Here is an 18750-nt window from a genome sequence, read left to right as displayed (position 1 = left end):
CTTCCTTGGCATTAACATGTATGTGATTTTACCAGAGGTATTACAGATTACCATTTCGGGTATTTATATGTGCATTACAAAAACCAGCCGGGCCCTGAGTGGCCGAGTGGTCTAAAGCGCTCTCCATTACGGATCACTGCCATCTCACCTCTGTCTGCGTGGGTGCGAGTCTCGGATTCGGCTAATTTGGGTATGTGAGAAAGCTTGCCAGTAGCTTCTCGTGGGTCAGTGGTTCTTTCCGGGGTTTTCCCGGGTTCTTCGTCCACCATTAATACTGGCTGCCATGTATAGCCTATCGTGTGCTGAAAAATGGCGTTAAACCCTACAACAACAAAAACAAAAACCAGCCAGAACCAGTCTATTGGGTACCTGAATTGTTCAGGAGTCCTTGTGACCAGTGAGCAGTGATGTGTGGCCAAGTAATGAGATTAAGGGTATCACATATACAAAAAAGATGTTAATTGATTACTTCATTGTTTGTAATCTGTAGAGCTTAAACCAAATGAAGGATGCTTTTTGGAGATATAAATAAAGGAATCAGATAGTGGTTCACGAGTCTTTGATTGAAAATCTGTCATTTAGTGGAGGTTAGACAAAATGGAAGAATACCTAAAAATGATTTCACCAGAAACACTTGAGCAAGTATTTTGATTTTTTTTTATTGGTCTTGTTTAATTGCTACTGTGTTGTTCAACTTCAAGATGTTTTTTAAGTTATAGTTTAATGAATAATAACAGAGCTGTCCCTTGCACTCATTTACACTAGTGGAATGCAACACTTATTAAACATATTAAGAAGTACCTATGAATGACATCAAAAGTATCAAGAGAAACTATAAAACAAAACATGCTTCAAATGGTAATTAACATAATGCTGATCCGATGAGTATGGAGAACATTGATAGAGCAGTTAGAAAATGGCTGACCTTGGGACCTGGAGGATAAAATTGCTTTACAGGAAATACTTTGAGATCTGAATCAACTCACAAGTTAGTTTATAATAAAATTCTGTTTTTTATCTTTTCATATTTGAAGTAGAGCAATTGCAGTGATGTGCGAAAACTAATATTTAAAAATAAGGGCGATTTTCAGCATATGGAAACTGGAGTTGGGACTTGTGGAATTGGAGCCAGGCATGTGATATTTTAAAGTCACCAACCCTGGGCCAGTGTTTAAAATAATTTTTCTTTGAGCACTGATAGGGTATATTGTATTTATGATGATTATAATGAACTTGACAAAACTTATTTTCATTGCTATTTATTTCTTAAAATGTTTTCACTATTTGAGAGTGCGGGAGCAGTGTATTAAGGGCAGTTGCACATTACATCAGTTGTAAAATAAAACATGCAAACATACAGTGGATGACCACTTATCGATCAACAGCAACAGTCGGTATTAAATTACAAAAATGGGTGAACCATAAGGTCTAGTGCCATAGGAGGGAAGTACATATATTTAGGACTGGCATTGGAAAGAATGGAAAACTTGGATTGGGAATCTAAACTTGTAGAGTATATCTCTTTCCAGTTAACAAACAAGAAGGTGCAATAGAGAGATAAAAACTTGTAACTTTTGGACTAAGGAGGCTCACTGTCTAGAACTGATAGTTGAGTCGTAACTGGAAGTTGTTATTGTTGTAGGGTTTAACGCCATTTTTCAGCACACGATAGGCCATACATGACAGCCAGTATTAATGGTGGAGGAAGAATCTGGGAAAAGCCCGTAAAGAACCACCGACCTACGAGAAGCTACTGGCAAGCTTTCTCACATACCCACATTGGCTGAATCCGAGACTCGAATCCACGCAGACAGAGGTGAGATGGCAGTGATCCGAATTGGAGAGTGCTTTAGACCACTCTGCCACTTGGGGCCCCCATAACTGGAAGTCTGTAGGTGTCCACACAATTGAAGACAATGTATCAATATGTGTATTGTAAGAAAATTGTACGCTGCAAAACATAAGCGAGCCATCATTGCTGATGCAGAAGCACATGGTATTGGAGCTTTTTGAATGGAGTGTAATGTAGGTGAGTCTTTGGTATAGAGTAGAGAAGAATGAACGATGTGGACTTGAAAGTTTTCAAGAGTAACAATGTTGAAGAGGAATTTAAGGATTTCATGTAACAGATAGAACTCCAACAAGGCAAATTTTAAAATGTCCCTTTTAAGAGCCAGCCTCATAACATTGGAGAGATATACATTAAATGTTAACACTTTTTAATCCTTAGAGAAAATGGTGCTGCTTAGACATGTAGTAGCCAGTTTGAAAATCTCAATGCTACACCATCCAACATTTTCAGTAAAAGATTTCTTATGATCGTTCTTGATGAAAGTGGTGTTGATCTGACATCTAAAATGGCCACCACAGCAGCTACCTTGAAAGTCTTTTTATAACTTCTTCCCTGAAGAGAAAGTCATATTGATGGGGTCTTCAGTAGATTTTTTTATGATGTCTTGTTCTTAAATGACAATAATACTTGAAAATCTAATTGTCACTCTTCCTAGATGTAAAGTCTTCAAAGCAGTGGGTTTTCACCAGAAATCTTCATGGTGTCTGTTTGGTACTAAATGAAAATCATGCTGATCTGACATCAGATATGGCCACCATGGTAGCCATCTTGAAAATATTGATATTGCTGCTCCTTCTAAATGGAAATTTACATCAACATGGGGTTTTCACAGGAAGTTTAATTATGATATCTGGTTGGTTCTTAATAAAAATTATGACTTCAGAAACTTTTCAAAAATTCTCCTGAGCCGGTGGTCATATCATCATAAGGGTTTTCACCAAAAGTCTTCTAATAGTTTCACCCAATATGGCTGCCATGCATGCACAGTCTAATTTTTTAAAACCTTGTCACTCAAGGATATCAGATATGATTTCAACGTTCAGCAGTTAGAAAGAAAAAAAATGGCCATATCTTGACTTCCTGGAAATTATGCTCAGTTAAATATATATATATATTAATGTTATCTCAGTTTTTGACTGTAAAAGACACAAACACCTGAGCTTTTAAGTTTCATTGACTATTTCTGGAAATACTGACTTATTCTTAAATTACAGTTCATTCACTTAGAGCTTTATGAGAGCATAAGGTAGTTGTAATCGATGAGAAGCTTGCTTCAAGTCTCAAACAGATCAAATCAAGCATCTTGATGATATGTTGGACTTGCATAGTAGTTGAGACACATGCTTTAAACAAAGGCAATACATTTTTGCTTTGTTCTTGTTGCTGATGTTTATGCCCATTGAATTTTACTGTGCTTAAAGGAACATGTGCTCATACAGCTTGCAGAAAGCTGCCTATGCACTGTGAAGTTTTTAGGTCCAATGCTTAGACCCAAGCATAAGGTTGTCAGGCCCAATTGTGGCATAACTTCTGCTAGGACCAGTTAGTAATATCCTCTTTTTAGAAAAAAAGGTTAAATGTAGCTCAAGCAGCCATAATGCAGAGTGGCATGTTCATTGCAAATTATGGTATGTGATAGATTTTAGATTGTGACCCCAGGATAACTGACTAGGTGGTGGGATGAATACTGAAATGATAATGTCCAGTCAGAACCATGTCTTTCACCTAGTCATCTTTAGTATTGGCTAGTTAATGATTATTAATTGCGAGTATGAAACTCGCATAAGGCAACATGTGTGTTTCTGAACTTGAATCAGTGAGTTTTTCTTTGCTAGTAATTTGGCCAGAAAGACAGTATTCATTGTTAGCAAATTGAAGACTCATCAACATGACTATCTTTTTGTAATTTTGCCCAAACTAACATGATGTTACATTTGATTATTTACAGCAACACCAAAGTTTGAGAATCAATCATTGCCATACACCCCATCCGCCATCCTGGCAGAGAATCAGACTGTGAACTTTACTTGTTTTGGAAATGTTGGTCGTGAGCCTCAAGGGAAGTTTGTTTGGTACAAGTATCTCAGGGGTCAGACTACAAGCACAGTCATTACTGATGGAGTGAACCAAGTATCTTTTAACAAGGTTCCAGGATCTTGTACGTATGAGAGAACAGAAAAGTTGACAGTGCAGTTGACCAAGGATGACAATGAAATGGTGATAAGGTGCACTGTTCAGCAGACAACATTATCAGAAGATGGAGATGGATACCAACAAACAGGACGTATTTCTGTTAATTGTAAGTAACTGCTTGGAATATTAAAATCAAATTAAGCTTCTTGCTAATTGGTTTAACTTAATTACTTTGCTATTTCAGTTGAAAAGAAGACAAATTTTGCATATATCAAAGCCAATGTCAGTCCATTTTGTGAGATTGTAAATAATCATCTCCCATCTGCTATACTGTTTTGATACAGAGTGACGCTGCTATAGCATGATCCTTTATAACATGATTCGGATATAGCACAATCCTGGTATGGCTCCCAAGGTTTCTTGTACATATATTTTTATTGTATGCAAAAATAACACTGCTCAATAGAGATGACCCAGTTTGTCTAATAGTATTTTGACGTAAATGGGTTTTCTGATTTGTGCAGAATTATGCTGATCAGACAAACAATAAAAATTTTAATGACTTTTTCTAGAAAACCATTCAGCAGATAAATTTGATGAAATTTAACAGAAATCGTTGTGGCATAGAAGGCTTACAAGTTCGCATAAATGCTGCAAATTCACTATCAAGCATTGCTGTCATTACTGAAAATAGAAAAAAGCCTTTACGTGACTTCTGAAAAATAGCACAGCAGAAGTTGAGCAAGTGTGACAGAAAGCATCCTTGTATCAAGTTCTTTTAAATATGTATAAATGATGCTGAATTGCCTTCAATACTAAAAATAGAACATTTTAAACAACTTCATAAAAACTGTTCAGAGGAGTTTGGCAGAAAGCATTCTGTTATAAAAGGTTTTCAGATTTTATACAAATAATGGCCATCAACCATTAAGTATGGCCACATTTATTAAAAGTGCAAAAACCATTCAATGAATTTGTAACTTAGACAAAAAATTTATAAAGTATCCTGGCATAAAGGGTTTTCATATTTTATATCAATTCTAATCTATCAGATACATCAACCAATGATAAAAAATAAAACAAACTCATCTCAAAATGTAACAGAATTTAGGCAAATTGAACAGAAAGCACTGTATTATTTGGGGCTTTGCTCTACCTTCTACTTTACTTTTTCACAAAAATGGAAATTGTGAACTTAGATATTATTGGCCGTCAAATTTCTTTTTGGTAACTTTTGATGGCTTGAATGCAGATTGGACTTTGGTTTTATATAAAGAAGATCGAGTTTAATTTTTACTACTCTGGCAGATTTTACAGAATTACAGCCCCATTTTGCAGGGCTCAAAATTAGGACTTTTGTTGACTATCTCAAAAGATCAACAAAATAATACTTTTACTGGTCCTTCCTAGATTTCACTGAATCTGCTCAAATCAAAAGAAGCCAGTATATCTACTAAAAATAGTTGCAAGACCTGTGTTTCACCAACAGTACTCACAAATGAGGTACCATGTGCACTTTAATATTTCTTTGAATACTCAGTGCAGAAAGTGCTCAACATCACAGCCTCTCCTAGGTCATTCTTCAGCCATTTATGTTAATTTTCCCAGCATCTCTACCTTAATTTCTTCTCTTTATCATATTTGCCATTGTGCTTTTTCTTATCATCATGTAATTTTTGCAGTTTTGGTACACTGAATGTTCATACAAAACAATGTAAATGCTAAAACACATTGTGTGGTATAATTCTAAATTATTTGTTCGGTCCTCACATGACATTTTCTGATTGGTCTGTCCTAGTCAGAGACACCACACCTTTTGTTATCATCAGTACTGTAATCATTGCTTAGGGGGATGTAAACCAGGTTATAGCTCCACATGAGGGAAGATTGGACAATAATCAAAACTAATTGATGACTAGATGGTTGGTTAACATTTTTCCATTTGTGCAGCCAACATTTATTGTACCAGATCAGGTGCAGGATGTTGCTAGGTCTCAGTTAACAAATAAACATTAAGTAACCTGTAAAAGAAATGATAGTACATGACCAATTCTTAACAGTTATGATAAGGTAATTTTCACTGCTCCAATGGATTAGTGACAGCTGGGTTTTAGTGATCCAGCAACAGAATCATTGATGGCAAGATAGCAAATAAACATTAATTTTGAACCATTGGTTTGCCCTAGACCTTTGCCCTTTAATTGCATTATATTTTATATTTCATCATTTTGAATTTAATCCTTCTTTTCCATTTATTCCATATGGTAAACATATGTTTAATATGTTTCTCAGGGCATTCAGAGCTTCACTAATCAGGTGTCTTTTGGCCTAATTTCCTTCAGTCATATCCTTTTCTGTGTTGCAATTTACCTTTTCTTCAAGTCCTTGCATTTTTTGTTTTAATTCTGTTGGTCATAGACCAGATGACCTACAGAACTGTCTGTCTTTTGTTGTCCATTGTCTGTCCATCGGTTAGCACAGGTTTGTTATTATTACTTATCTGAACTTGCGGAGGATTGCTATGAAATTTAATACAATTGTCCCATGGTTAATTGTTCCTACATGATAATGGTGATGCTAGCATAACTAGTATGGCTGCCAAGTGGCCATCTTGATAATCTTGTTATGGCTAGTCCTCCTAAATGGGTTCCGGTGGCCTAAGTGGTTAGAGTGTCTGCATCTGGTGTGGGAGTTCGCAGGTTTGAACCCTGGCTGAGACTTATAAAGACTTATAAAAATGGTACTAGCAGCTACCTCACCTGGTGTTTAGGATTTAGAGATTAGTGTTAAGACTGGTTGGCCTGGTGTCAGGATAATTTGATTGTGGGGGACATGGTGCTACATGTCTGTGGTATGATGCCCCGGTGCTAGGCACCACTATAAACAGCCACATTGCAGACATCGGTACAGCATGACTGAAAAATTGTTAAAGCTGCATTAAATATCAAACACACACACACACACAAATACACACACACACACACACTCCTGGAATGGATAGTCATATCAAATTAAGCTTTTCACTGAAAGGTTTCTTATGATACATAGTTGGTCCTAGATAAAAATCGTGTGTTCATTATTGTCACCACAGCAACCATCTTGAAAATCTTATAGCTATTATTGACTAAAGACTTAACAATGTTTCCTTTGCTTAATTATTTTTAACATGCTTTTGTTTGAAATTTAATTGTTTGTTTTTGTAATCTTGTCTATATATAGGTCCTTATTTGGTGACTAATATTGTAAAGAGCTTAGGGCTTCTGATGATTAAGTGCTGTACTAAGGCATTAATATTACTATTATTATTATTATTATTAGGGTGTAATAGAGACAGTTCGAGTCTTAGTTCCTTTTCATATATAAAGGATTTATGAGCAAGCTGCTGACGGATACAAGAACAGTTGATAAAGTCACTGTTCACAAGAGAGCAGTGTCAAGAGTTTATTTCCCAACATGGTCAGGCAGATTTACTAGACCTAGAAATACGCTTTTGCAATAATTGCTCATTGCATTGTTCCAAAAAGACATACATATTTTATATACCTAAACTTGAGAATTATATCAGGGGGACCATGTGGCACATTTTTATGCATTTGAGTCTTTTTATTGAAGATGTCATCTACTTGACACAAGGACATATTTGATATGCTAATGTCTGTTTTATGGGAAACAATTATGTCAAGGATAATTTGTAAATTGTGTCCAATGAAAGAGCTTGATATAACTATTTTGTATGCGCTTGTTTTATTTCATCATTCCTATCATACTGCCAAGAACATTACTAAATTTTGATTTTCTGTTTAAACAGATGCACCTAGAATGAGCTCTATTGCAAGTGACCCTGATCGACCAAACTACAGTGAAGGTCTGGCACAATTGACGTTGACATGTAATGCCGACAGCAACCCTCTTCCAAAATATATCTGGACTCTGCCTGATGGAAGAGAGCAAACAGGGTCCCAACTCCATCTTACATCCCTAACCACTAACTATACTGGTATCTATACATGTATGGCATATACAGAATGGGGCGGACAGAATTACACAGCGAACAAAAGTGTTAACATCATAGTTGGTAAGACTAAATGGCGTTAAGCAGTGACATTTTCTGTAATATAGATTTATGATACTTGACTACATCATTTTCGAAGTGTTTTGGTGTTTTTGTTTTTGTTTTTTTGTTTTAGATCAGGTTGTGAAATAATAATGATGAATGCATTTGTGTTATTTAATAGCTTTAAAATAACCTATACTTATATGGAGGTCTTGCTAAGATTTTAAAATTAGGAGTCCAGGACTCCCATTTTGGTAAAAATGGGAGTCCCACCAGCAAAAGTTACAGTCCCCTCCAGGGGTCAAGCTAGACTTGAATTTTCAGAAGTGACTTCTCCTTCTGGACAGAACAGGGAGAAGTGAGAGCTCAATGGGGAGAAGTGGACGCGAAGCAAATCATACTGTTTGTCCCCATTTCTTCGTTGCAGATAAAACATTACCGTAACTATTCATAACATACTAAAATGCATAAAATTAGAATGTCTCCTTTATAGTCGGTATATGAACTAAACACTTCTTTCCTACAGCATCAACACAGTCCTGAGTGCATCTATTTTTTGAATTAAAGGTTTTTGTAATGTAATCACCCACTTTAATATAGCTTCATTGCAACGGTGCATTGACAGGATTTGCAAATTTATGGTTTATTTATTTGTCTACATGCTTGTAATAATGTTAGGCAATGGTTAAATATTATCTGCTTTGCATCTTTTTTCCATATTTTCACAAATACGTGTCAAGTCAGAAAACAACTTAGACGTTACAACGCACCTCGCAAATTCCACAGCATAGCATCGTACCATACATTTCTGACCTACATAATTTGCATTTTAAAGTTAAATCTGTAATAAAATAATATCTAGGCTTTGTTTTCAGTGAATTGTATATTTTTCTGAATATATTTGCCTGATAATTTACAAAGACAGACAGTCTAATAAACTGGTACATCCCAGACTTAGTGATGGATGCCATTATTTCCCGTTAGGCTACTGGTTCACATACAGTTTCAAACTAATTTTATGAGGAAATAGTGTACAAGAGGTAGTTAATATATATCCTGATCACCGATTCTGATCTTAAAACACAAATTGCTATTTACACACTATTGTTAAAGTTCTGAAACACAACTTTGTATGTTTTTATCATCAAAGGGAGCACATGCAGAAATTTGGCAGTGATAGTTGCTACCTTACTCGGGAAAGAGTTAATGGTCAATCTGTTATTAAAACACATGCTTGTGAATGGGCAAGAGTGTGTTTGTCAACGAAATTGATGTAAAAACTAGGCCTATAGCTCATGATGTCTTGATGAATGCATTTTGCTACAACACTAGAACTAACCGGGCTAAGGCGAGGGGACATCTCAGAAAATATGGTCAGTCAAAGTACCTCTTATAAAGTCACAGGGCGAAGTCATTTTTGCTTTCCTAACAGAAGAAGGCAAAGTTTACATTTTTTAGGCAACTTATTCGCCCACTTTGCCAGGAAGCATGTCCCCTGGCCCTCCCAAAAAACTATGAAAATGAGAAGAACTATTGGTTGCCATTGAGTTCAGTTTCTACTTTCTTTATAACACACATAGCTCTTGTTTGTCCATCAGAGTAAGACTGAATTTTGTCAGTTCAATTAAGGACTTATTCCAGACACTAAGTTCGTAAGTTTGCCGTTTAACCCAAGAATACTTATCCAAATTTGTGAATGACATTGTGTCTAAGTCTCAACATGTCTTGATTCTGAGGTCATGTGCACTGTTTATTCATCTACACTCGGAAATGAACACAGCATTGAAAGCTGAAGTTGTTTATTTGATGTCCTCTTATGAATGATCACATGTACATCTCTGGGTCTTTCTGCCTCAGAATTCAATCACTAAATATCAGTAATGTTTTCCCACCAGGCTGCCAATCAATCCTTTGAACATGCCGCCCAGCTATTGCATCATGTTCTTTTGATGTACTCTTATAATGGCAACATGTACATCAAGGGGTCTTTTAGCTGCTGAATTCTGTCATTGTAAATATCAACACAGTTAATCGATCAACACATTTTCACACAAAGCAGGTGGCTGAAGCAGGACTGGGAAGTCTTTGAATTTTGCCTCACCTATTACATCCATACAGAGGACTCGTTCCAAAGTGATTTTCTGCATCCCAGATAAAAAATTGGCATCCAGATACGTGTGATTAAGCTTTTCCGAGACCTCTGCCTATACAATCTTGTTTGAAACTATTTACCTTACATAAGACAATGCTGGTTATCCTAGACGCAGGAAATAAGGTTAGAGATTATTTTTTCATCATTTAAAGTCAAAAGTTATTCCACATTGTTTACTTGAAATAGAGGAAAAACAGTTTTTTATTTGAGCATTAGAAAATTGTTCTGAACCTAAAGTATTCATGTTGTGATTGCTTATAAGGCAATCAAAGGATAGTCCTCCCTTGCTTGTATTAGGAATTTTTTAATATTTTGAAACTGAATGAAATTCTAATTGAGTTTGATCATAACATAGATACATATCTATCATGTTAGTATTCATGACAATGTTTTGGGATGAGTTATTTTTTTTTCTTTTTCTTTCTTCCAAACAATGATTGTGAGATTAGCTGTTTTTTCTTATTTGCATACAAATTGCAGTTGAATATTATTTCTGATTGCTGCTGATGTGCTTGGATATGCAGTGTTGCACATATGATCCCAAGAGCAGTGGATAAATAAAAATGTTAGTACAGTGTGACCCAGCTATAGCACGCTCTGTTATAGCACAAATTCGGATATAACACGGTTGAGGTGTGGCTCCTGAAATTTCATATACATGTTGCTTTCTTGTACACAAAGAAAAATCTTTCTTAAAAGTATGAAAAAAATGTAAAAAGTTTATCCTTTTGGCGAAGAGATCATGTATGAGTAATACCAGATGATCATACAGTGTATTTTTCTCGTACACAAAAAAAAAAATTCTTCTTAAAAGTATGAAACATAATGTAAAATGTTTATTCAGCAATCGCACAGGGCTTCTCCAATGTCACAAATTGCATTTTATTTTCCTTATTGGCCGCAAAATATACCATCTGGCAATCTTTTTTTTTTACTGGCGACATTGTTGGCCGTTTAAACTTGTATATACAACCATTGGTTTGGAGTGGAGAAATTCATAGTCCCCATGAAAGGATGCCACATGCTTGATATAAAATCACGAACATGGAATGTTTTTATTGCCAGATACATTATTTTAAAGTATATATTTGTTGTTGTCTTAGTTTTATCACCTTCTGTGACTTTGGACATTGATTGTACCATGAGAGTACAGGTGGACATCCACTAATGAAACTTTGTAATCATATTTTTGTTATCTTGTTTCTGGCAAAAATGTGTGCCTAGGAGGCACACAGGGTCAAAATTTGGGGGACATGGGACAAAAATTATGGGAAACCCACAAGCCTGCACACAATGTGCAATGCTGGATGTGACAGGATGATCCATCTAGAGGAGTATTCATTATTTGCTATTGTCGAACATCTTAACTTCACTCCTGTCCTTGATTTGTGTAAATGCCTCTCGTCACTTTACATGCTTGTTTTGAGATTCTGATGTAATCCACTGGGTCACTAGAATTCATTCACTGTGACAGTAGATACTGATTAAGAATTTTTGTTGAAATGAGACTTAAATGTGTACTACAATTAAGATCAAAGACAATGAAACTGTTTTAACTAATGCCTTATTTGCTTAATGTCTGTGGCCCTGGAGTAAATGGTAGCAATTCAAGCCAAGCCACTGTTCATATGTTGGTTTTCTTTACCTTTTGATTAGTTGGAAACCTATGATAGATTTCTATGACAGCAAAGACATTGTAAAAATTGGCTAATACAACATGCACTTCTTTTATCATATTAGAAACTATAAAGCCAATGGAAATAGGATGAAATTCTTCATTGTATTTGATATAGGGGAAAAAATCTTTATTGTAACAGGAAAATGAAATCTGAAAATTTAAGCATCTATTTAAATTATGATAATTTTATCAAAATAGCTTTGAGAAAACAACTAAAAATGCATCATGGCTAAAAATGCATCATTTATATTTATTGTTTTTAAATAGTTTTTTCAAAATATTATAATACAAACATTAAAATTCACATCAAGGGCACAAACCATAGCAGGTTGAGGATACTTTACATATCAGTCTTAGAGATGTGGAGGACATCTTGAGTGAGCAATTAAAAGTTTTCATTACAGAAGGTAATTAGTAATTGCTTTGTTTTCCATGTTACTATTAATTTGTACCAAACACCCGAATAGGATCAAATTACTGAATTTATTTTGCCGCGAATATGAATGTCAGAGACAGACACGACATGAAGGCTGTCCCTAAGTCTTTAATGATTGCAAATTGATATACATACCTCCAGCTATTCTGATGGTTCAAAAAATCTTTACACATGTATTGCATGTACACCTAACTTAATCTTTTTTTATGATCCTTAATAATCACATTGTCTTTTCAGTAGCATATTTATTTCCACACTTTACTCTTAGTTAGATTTTCATATACATTCATCTTTTATTAGAACACTATAAATGCATATTTATTCATTTGCAGAATATGTATAAAACCATACTCGTGTACACTTTTCCCCCACAATGTTGTGTTCTTATCTTTTATCATAATGCTGGTATATACTTGTTCTAAATCTATATTACTAGATTAATCTATTCATTTATTACTATACTATATTATTTATATATGCCATTCATCAAACTACAGTAATGATTTTAATACATAACATGATATGTTTTTAAGTTCCATTCACCTGACTTCTCAGATATATTTTATGATAGTATGCATTTCTCCACGAGTACAGGATGCTGTACATAAACATGAAAGAATTCTGCTCTTTTCCATGCTAAATAGACAACTTCTGAGACTGGTGCAAATTTGATCTGATAATAGGAGGGCAGTGATAGGTATAGTACATAAATAGTACTGTCAATAGTACACAATCCTTATGATTGAAACCAGTGTTTTGGTTTGCTGAAACCATAATAATATCTGTTTTTCATTTCCAAGAACTGTTCTGGCTGAATTACAGTGGACTAAGTCACTCACCTTTAATAATCACTCACATATCTCACCTCCATCTTTGTGAGTTGAAGTTTTAGCTCAACCAGTCTGGATATGAGAAAGCTTGCTAGTAGCTTCCTGTGGTCGATGGTTCTTCCCATGTTCTTCCTCCACCAAATATACCATCTGCCATGTACAGCCTATCATGTACTGAAAAGTGGCATTAAATCCCCCCCCCCAAATATCTTACCCCCAACCCCAAATTCTTTTCTAAGTACATGTCTGATTGGATAATTTCCTTGAATTCTCCAAAAGAATTGACTGTTGCATATATTTAATGTCACAACAGTGTTTACAAAAATCACACACTATATAGTGGCTATAGTGGATTGTGCCACAATTGTGGAATGATTACGACAGTTGATGTCAAAAATACACTCGAAGCAGGATGATCTTTGACTAAAAGATGAAGTAGCTGATGAAGACAACAAGTTAGATGGGACAGCTTAGAAAACTCAGTTCTTCAGTACTGTCTTAGTGCATTTCAGATGTGAATATTCCAAGGGAAGTTTTGCGTATTTTATGCATTGATGCTTGTATATTATGAAATGATTGGTGGGAACGACATATAAGTCTCTGAAAAAAGCTGGATATTGGACTTTAGAAATTTGGATGGGGAATTTTTCCACACTAGTTACAGGATCCTGACATGGGGACTCAATGGGCCCCAAACCTTAGGCCTACTTCTGCTTTTCTCATTCTGTCTGTCTTTCATGTCTGTATGCTTGACTACAGGAATTATATTTGTTCTGATATGCATTGTTTACTAATGCTGACATTATATGATGTCATATGAATCAGGTGATTAACTAAATACATTATTGTCTTATCTTTTGGGAACTAACCTCCTATATGTTGTATGGTGGAGTATAGTATAGTTGTCTTCAGCTTGGTAACTCCTCTATACTATAGGAAATAGTTCCCTTTGAAAATAGCAAAAAGTAGAATGCTGATCCATTTTCTTCCTATTATTCTTGTGTAATTTTCATATTGCAAGTTTATGGTAAAGGTTTTTGGGAGTAGTCTGGTTCAGGTATTGATTTTATGTTGAGAAAACTGTAACTATGGAGACATTTGGGTTTAGTAGTCATTATAGTCGTTAATTTGCTCTTTTTGGTAATAATCACAGCATGTCTTCATCCTAACATCTGTCACAGATACAGCCTGGATTTTTTCAGCTGGATTTGAATGTAAGTTATGCATGAAATATAATTCTGACTTCATGCAAACTTGGGTTTGCTTTATATGCTGCACATTTTATTAAAAAATAACATTTTGATCAGTTCCTAAATTCATAGACCGTGGGTTAAATTTTGATTCAACAGAAAAAATCAGTTTTAGGTCTTAAATTTATGGATTGTTGCAAATACAAAATTGATACCCGATGAAAATGCTTAACTTACAGTAATTTCAGTAATCAGAGGTCTTAGGCAAGACTTAAACTTTATGAATTGTTGTTAAAACTAGGGCCAAGACATCAGAAATAGGCTTGATGTCTATAATTATGGCATGATTTTAGGTTATAATTATATATAAAAAGATCATTTATTGGCACAGATACAGCCTTTGTATGATGAAGTTGTAAGCACAGTGGCTTGGCAACACCTGAGTCCTAGGTTCATCCTAGTATTTCTCCCATAAAAGACAATGGATGAGCCCCAAAAATTAATGCAAAAATAATGGTTGGCTTATTATTAAAGATATCCTCATGATTATTTGGCAGACATTTGTAGGAAGGGGTGGGGGTTTTGGAACCAAGCATGGGCTTGTCTTCAGACAGATACAGTATAAAGTGTGGTTTAGGTAATCCATTTGTCATCTGACTACCTGACAAAGCTTTGAATGAATGGTAAATGCAGGGATTATTCTGCTGTATTGATTAGAGCAGCACAAGACGCCAGTTTCCATTGGTGGTCAAGAAAAAATAATCTTGTGTATCTGTAACAGATGTTTCGGGACTGGAACTGGAATTTTACCTCCTTTTGTCTTGATCTTTTAGAAGCTTTGCATTGTTTTTAAGTGCATTTAAGAAAAATCGGTATTTAGATTCTCCATTGTATGTGTATTTTTGAAGGGCTGACATGTCAGCAGAAATATCCACCATTTTTTTAGCTGTGGATCAATATTAATTTCTTAATTTGAAGCGGCTTTGTGGATAGTTTGCAATACATACAAGTGATGTTCACAGCGTTGCACATCGAATCCCAAGTGCAAGGGACACTGTTTCCCTCATTCCAAACCTGAAGGGGACATGCCATTTTAGAGGGACAAACAAAAATAAAAGTGCATAACGCACTAATAGTGCTATGTGAATTTGTGACAATTAGAAAGGCACAGTAAATCAAAATTCAGATTATAAAAATAATAAGATATATCTGATCTTGTTTACCCATCATAAATTGTTGGTACCAAGATGTATTGGATAAACGTAAATGTATATGCAAATTTGCAAATGATGATATAAATGTTTCCCTTATATGTCAATTAAATGATTATCTGATAAATGGATGGATAAACAAAAGTAGACTGTACAAGTTAAATACTGAAGGCAGGATATAGAAAAGAACAGAATAATTTATTAATTGTATCATAACAACTATACCATTGCACTCACAGGCTAATGATGTTGTTTTATAAGATCTGTGTTCAGTACTTGTCTTTAGAAATGTAAATTGAATAGGCATCAAATTGACTGCAGTGATAATTTGTAACCAATATAATTTCAATTAGAAAAAGTTCCAACATTAAAAACTCTTTATCATTTAGTAAAATATATTTATATAGAACAAAATTAATTTACACAGTTAAGAATCCGAAAAGTAAAAATGGTTTTAATTTTTTTTCTACTGGAACTTATTTTGGATGGTATCATATTTTTGGGCTTTTGTACCAACAAAATTGTACATTGGTTCCTCAATGACGTGATATACCTCATAAAAAATGGTATTCCTTACATCTACATTTGGTCTTTAAAGTCATCGTTTGTAGCAGCAACAAAATTCACAAAAATTAATACACATGAATAACAGTATATTCAAAGTATTAGGTACAGATCAGAAAAAGTTGGTACAGTGGCAGGAAAAAATGAACTTGTTACAAAAATCATCAGATGAAACTTTTATTTGAAACATTTTAACCAGATGAAAAGGAATCTGTTAGCGCTGCACTAGCAGCTTGCCAGTGATTGGATATTTACAGTTTTTTCTGTTTGAAATAAATTGAACTTTGCATAAAACAAATGCGACTAATAAGCCTTTGGGATTTGAAATTACTGTGATGATAACAAACTTCAATGTAACTTAAGAACAGCAATTAGATCGATATCTATGTAATATAAATCATAGACATTTGGGGATCAGATAGACAACTCATTGAATTGAATTGTTTGAGTTATTTGCACTTTCCTTTTTTGTTGGTTAAAGAATATCTAAAGCACATAATGCATAGTAAATAGATTTATCATTTTTAATCCTGCAAAACCGACTCCATAAAGGTATTTTCTTTAAAAACGTGTCTAAAAGCCAGTCTGGAAAATCCACCTAAATGCTGATATGTATATACAACACTTCTTCCATAAAACACTGTTCATGGGAGTCTAGTGCTTAAAAAAATTTGGTAGCCCAACACCCAGGGCATCTCTAATTTTAGATCATTCCGGTCCTGTATTTTAAGTGAGCTTGACGGAAAAAAATTCAGTTTGCCTGAGGAGACATTGATAGCAATAATGAAATGTGTAAATGTATTTTCAAGTTGTTGACATACCTGCTATAACATGTTGCAGTCTAAACCAGATCACCACTGTCCTATGTGAAACTGTTATCTGATTTTAATCAGATTGGAGCATGGCATGACAATGACACCATTGTGTTTCGAGAAAATAAAATAAAATTTTCAGTGATCTTAAAAGAAATGGTAAACAGTCACGATTGGAGCTGATGTAAAACTATCCCTTGGGCAGTTGAATTAGCAGAAGTTAGAGGTCAGGTATAAACCACCATTTCGCATATTACTTAATTTTAATTGACTCACAATAGCTAGCGAGATGTCTTTGAAGGCTGCAATGGGTGAGCCAAATGTGCTGATTTGCATTGGTAGGATCAGGAAGTGGAACAACCCATTATAGGTCAGTCAAGTGAGATACTAGATGTGTATGCAAGAACAAAAGTTGTTACATATTATTGCTGTGGTGATAACAATTTTTTTTGAGGTTGAATTAATAACAAAAGGATCAGCATTGATGCAAATATACAATCTGTCATTTAATGAATAAATTATTAATTTGAAAAGAAAGGCAATTCAGACAATAATGACAATTGTTATTATAAATGCTGGTGGATAATGAATAAATCCTGAGGTTAAATGAGAGAATGATTTGGAATGGAAAATTCCTTAGTGTAGCTCATTTCAGGTGAGCTAGTTATTCAGATGTCATTTTTTTCAGACATTACTTGAACACTTGCTAAAACATTTATTACAAAATGTAAGTGTCCTACAATGTAGTCTACAAAGTGCACTAAGTGCTATCTACTATTTCCCTTTGTTCATTTAAAATAGGTGTCCCCCTTAGGTTCACAAGACAGTGGACACAAGAGCAACACTTATTGCTTATTAGTCCTAATTATAATATTTTTGTGGACACCAACCACATACACATTGTTCTTCTACAGAGGAGGAAGATAATGTTGTCTAACGGTTAATATGGTCATCAGTTTCTGTTGATGAATAATTGCTGCAGGACTCAAAATGTAAATAAGGTCTCGTAAATTTCCCATGCAGTGTTCTTGCCTTTTTATGCTGTGAAACAGCTTCTAAATTTGCCGCGTGCATGGCATTCCTAAACAAACAAAACCACTGTCAGAAGGGACCACAAACATTGGAAGAAATTCTCTGATTTGTTTCAATAGTCACTGGCCCAAAGTCTAGCATGTTTAGGGCATTCAAGCTAATGCATGTTAATGAAGCACAAAGTTTCCATTAACAAAGTGAATGGGATCAATCTGCTTAACCCAGTTACTTTGTTGGAATAAGCAGTTTAATTAAATGATATGTAATGTTCACATTATAAATTTAGGCTGTAAATGCAACAACATTATATTACTTTACAGATTGCCTTCATGCAGCTTTCTGCAATTTATAGAGGCAGGCTTGAAAATTCAAGTTGGGTTTGAAATTTGTGAAGTGCTTTTTTTGAAATATTATTACAAATAAAGCATTCAAATGGGGCATGAATTTGCATTTTGACTTCTGTTGGCAGGTTATGATTTGCATGGCTGCATGTGAGCTGTACTGTTACAGCATTACCTATACTCTTGCATGTTTTTTTCCTAGTGGCAACAACCACCCCACCCCCCACTACTACTACTACTACTACACGTTCCTCCTCTACAGTGTCAGTGACCAAGAAGCCAGGGACAGATGCAGCTAGTGGTGATAACACATCGCAAGCAGGTAATTATAAATTTGAATTTATGCAATAAGAAAAGCATTGGTTATTATCTGATATGTGAACTTCATAATCCATGTCGACAATGTTTTGAGTCTCAGTAAAACTTTTGTTATGTACATCTGAGCAGTTATTTTGACACCACTTG

At 34.8% G+C, this 18750-nt stretch overlaps 1 protein-coding gene across 1 annotated transcript in view; it reads left to right on the top strand.

Annotated features, from left to right (window-relative positions):
* The window catches only part of LOC149793256 (uncharacterized), a 240775-nt gene that overhangs the window by 198281 nt on the left and 23744 nt on the right, over positions 1-18750 (top strand). The window contains exons 6-8 of the mRNA XM_089967229.1: positions 3801-4151; positions 7794-8060; positions 18488-18607. Coding sequence (XP_089823355.1) covers positions 3801-4151; positions 7794-8060; positions 18488-18607 — 738 coding nt within the window. The remainder of the gene's footprint in view (positions 1-3800; positions 4152-7793; positions 8061-18487; positions 18608-18750) is intronic.

Source organism: Sinohyriopsis cumingii, chromosome 8 (genome assembly GCF_028554795.1).
Source record: "Sinohyriopsis cumingii isolate HCF-2022 chromosome 8, ASM2855479v2, whole genome shotgun sequence".
Lineage (NCBI taxonomy): Eukaryota > Metazoa > Mollusca > Bivalvia > Unionida > Unionidae > Sinohyriopsis > Sinohyriopsis cumingii.
The sequence above is the reverse complement of the archived record's forward strand: the minus strand, read 5'-3'. Positions and strand labels throughout refer to the sequence as shown.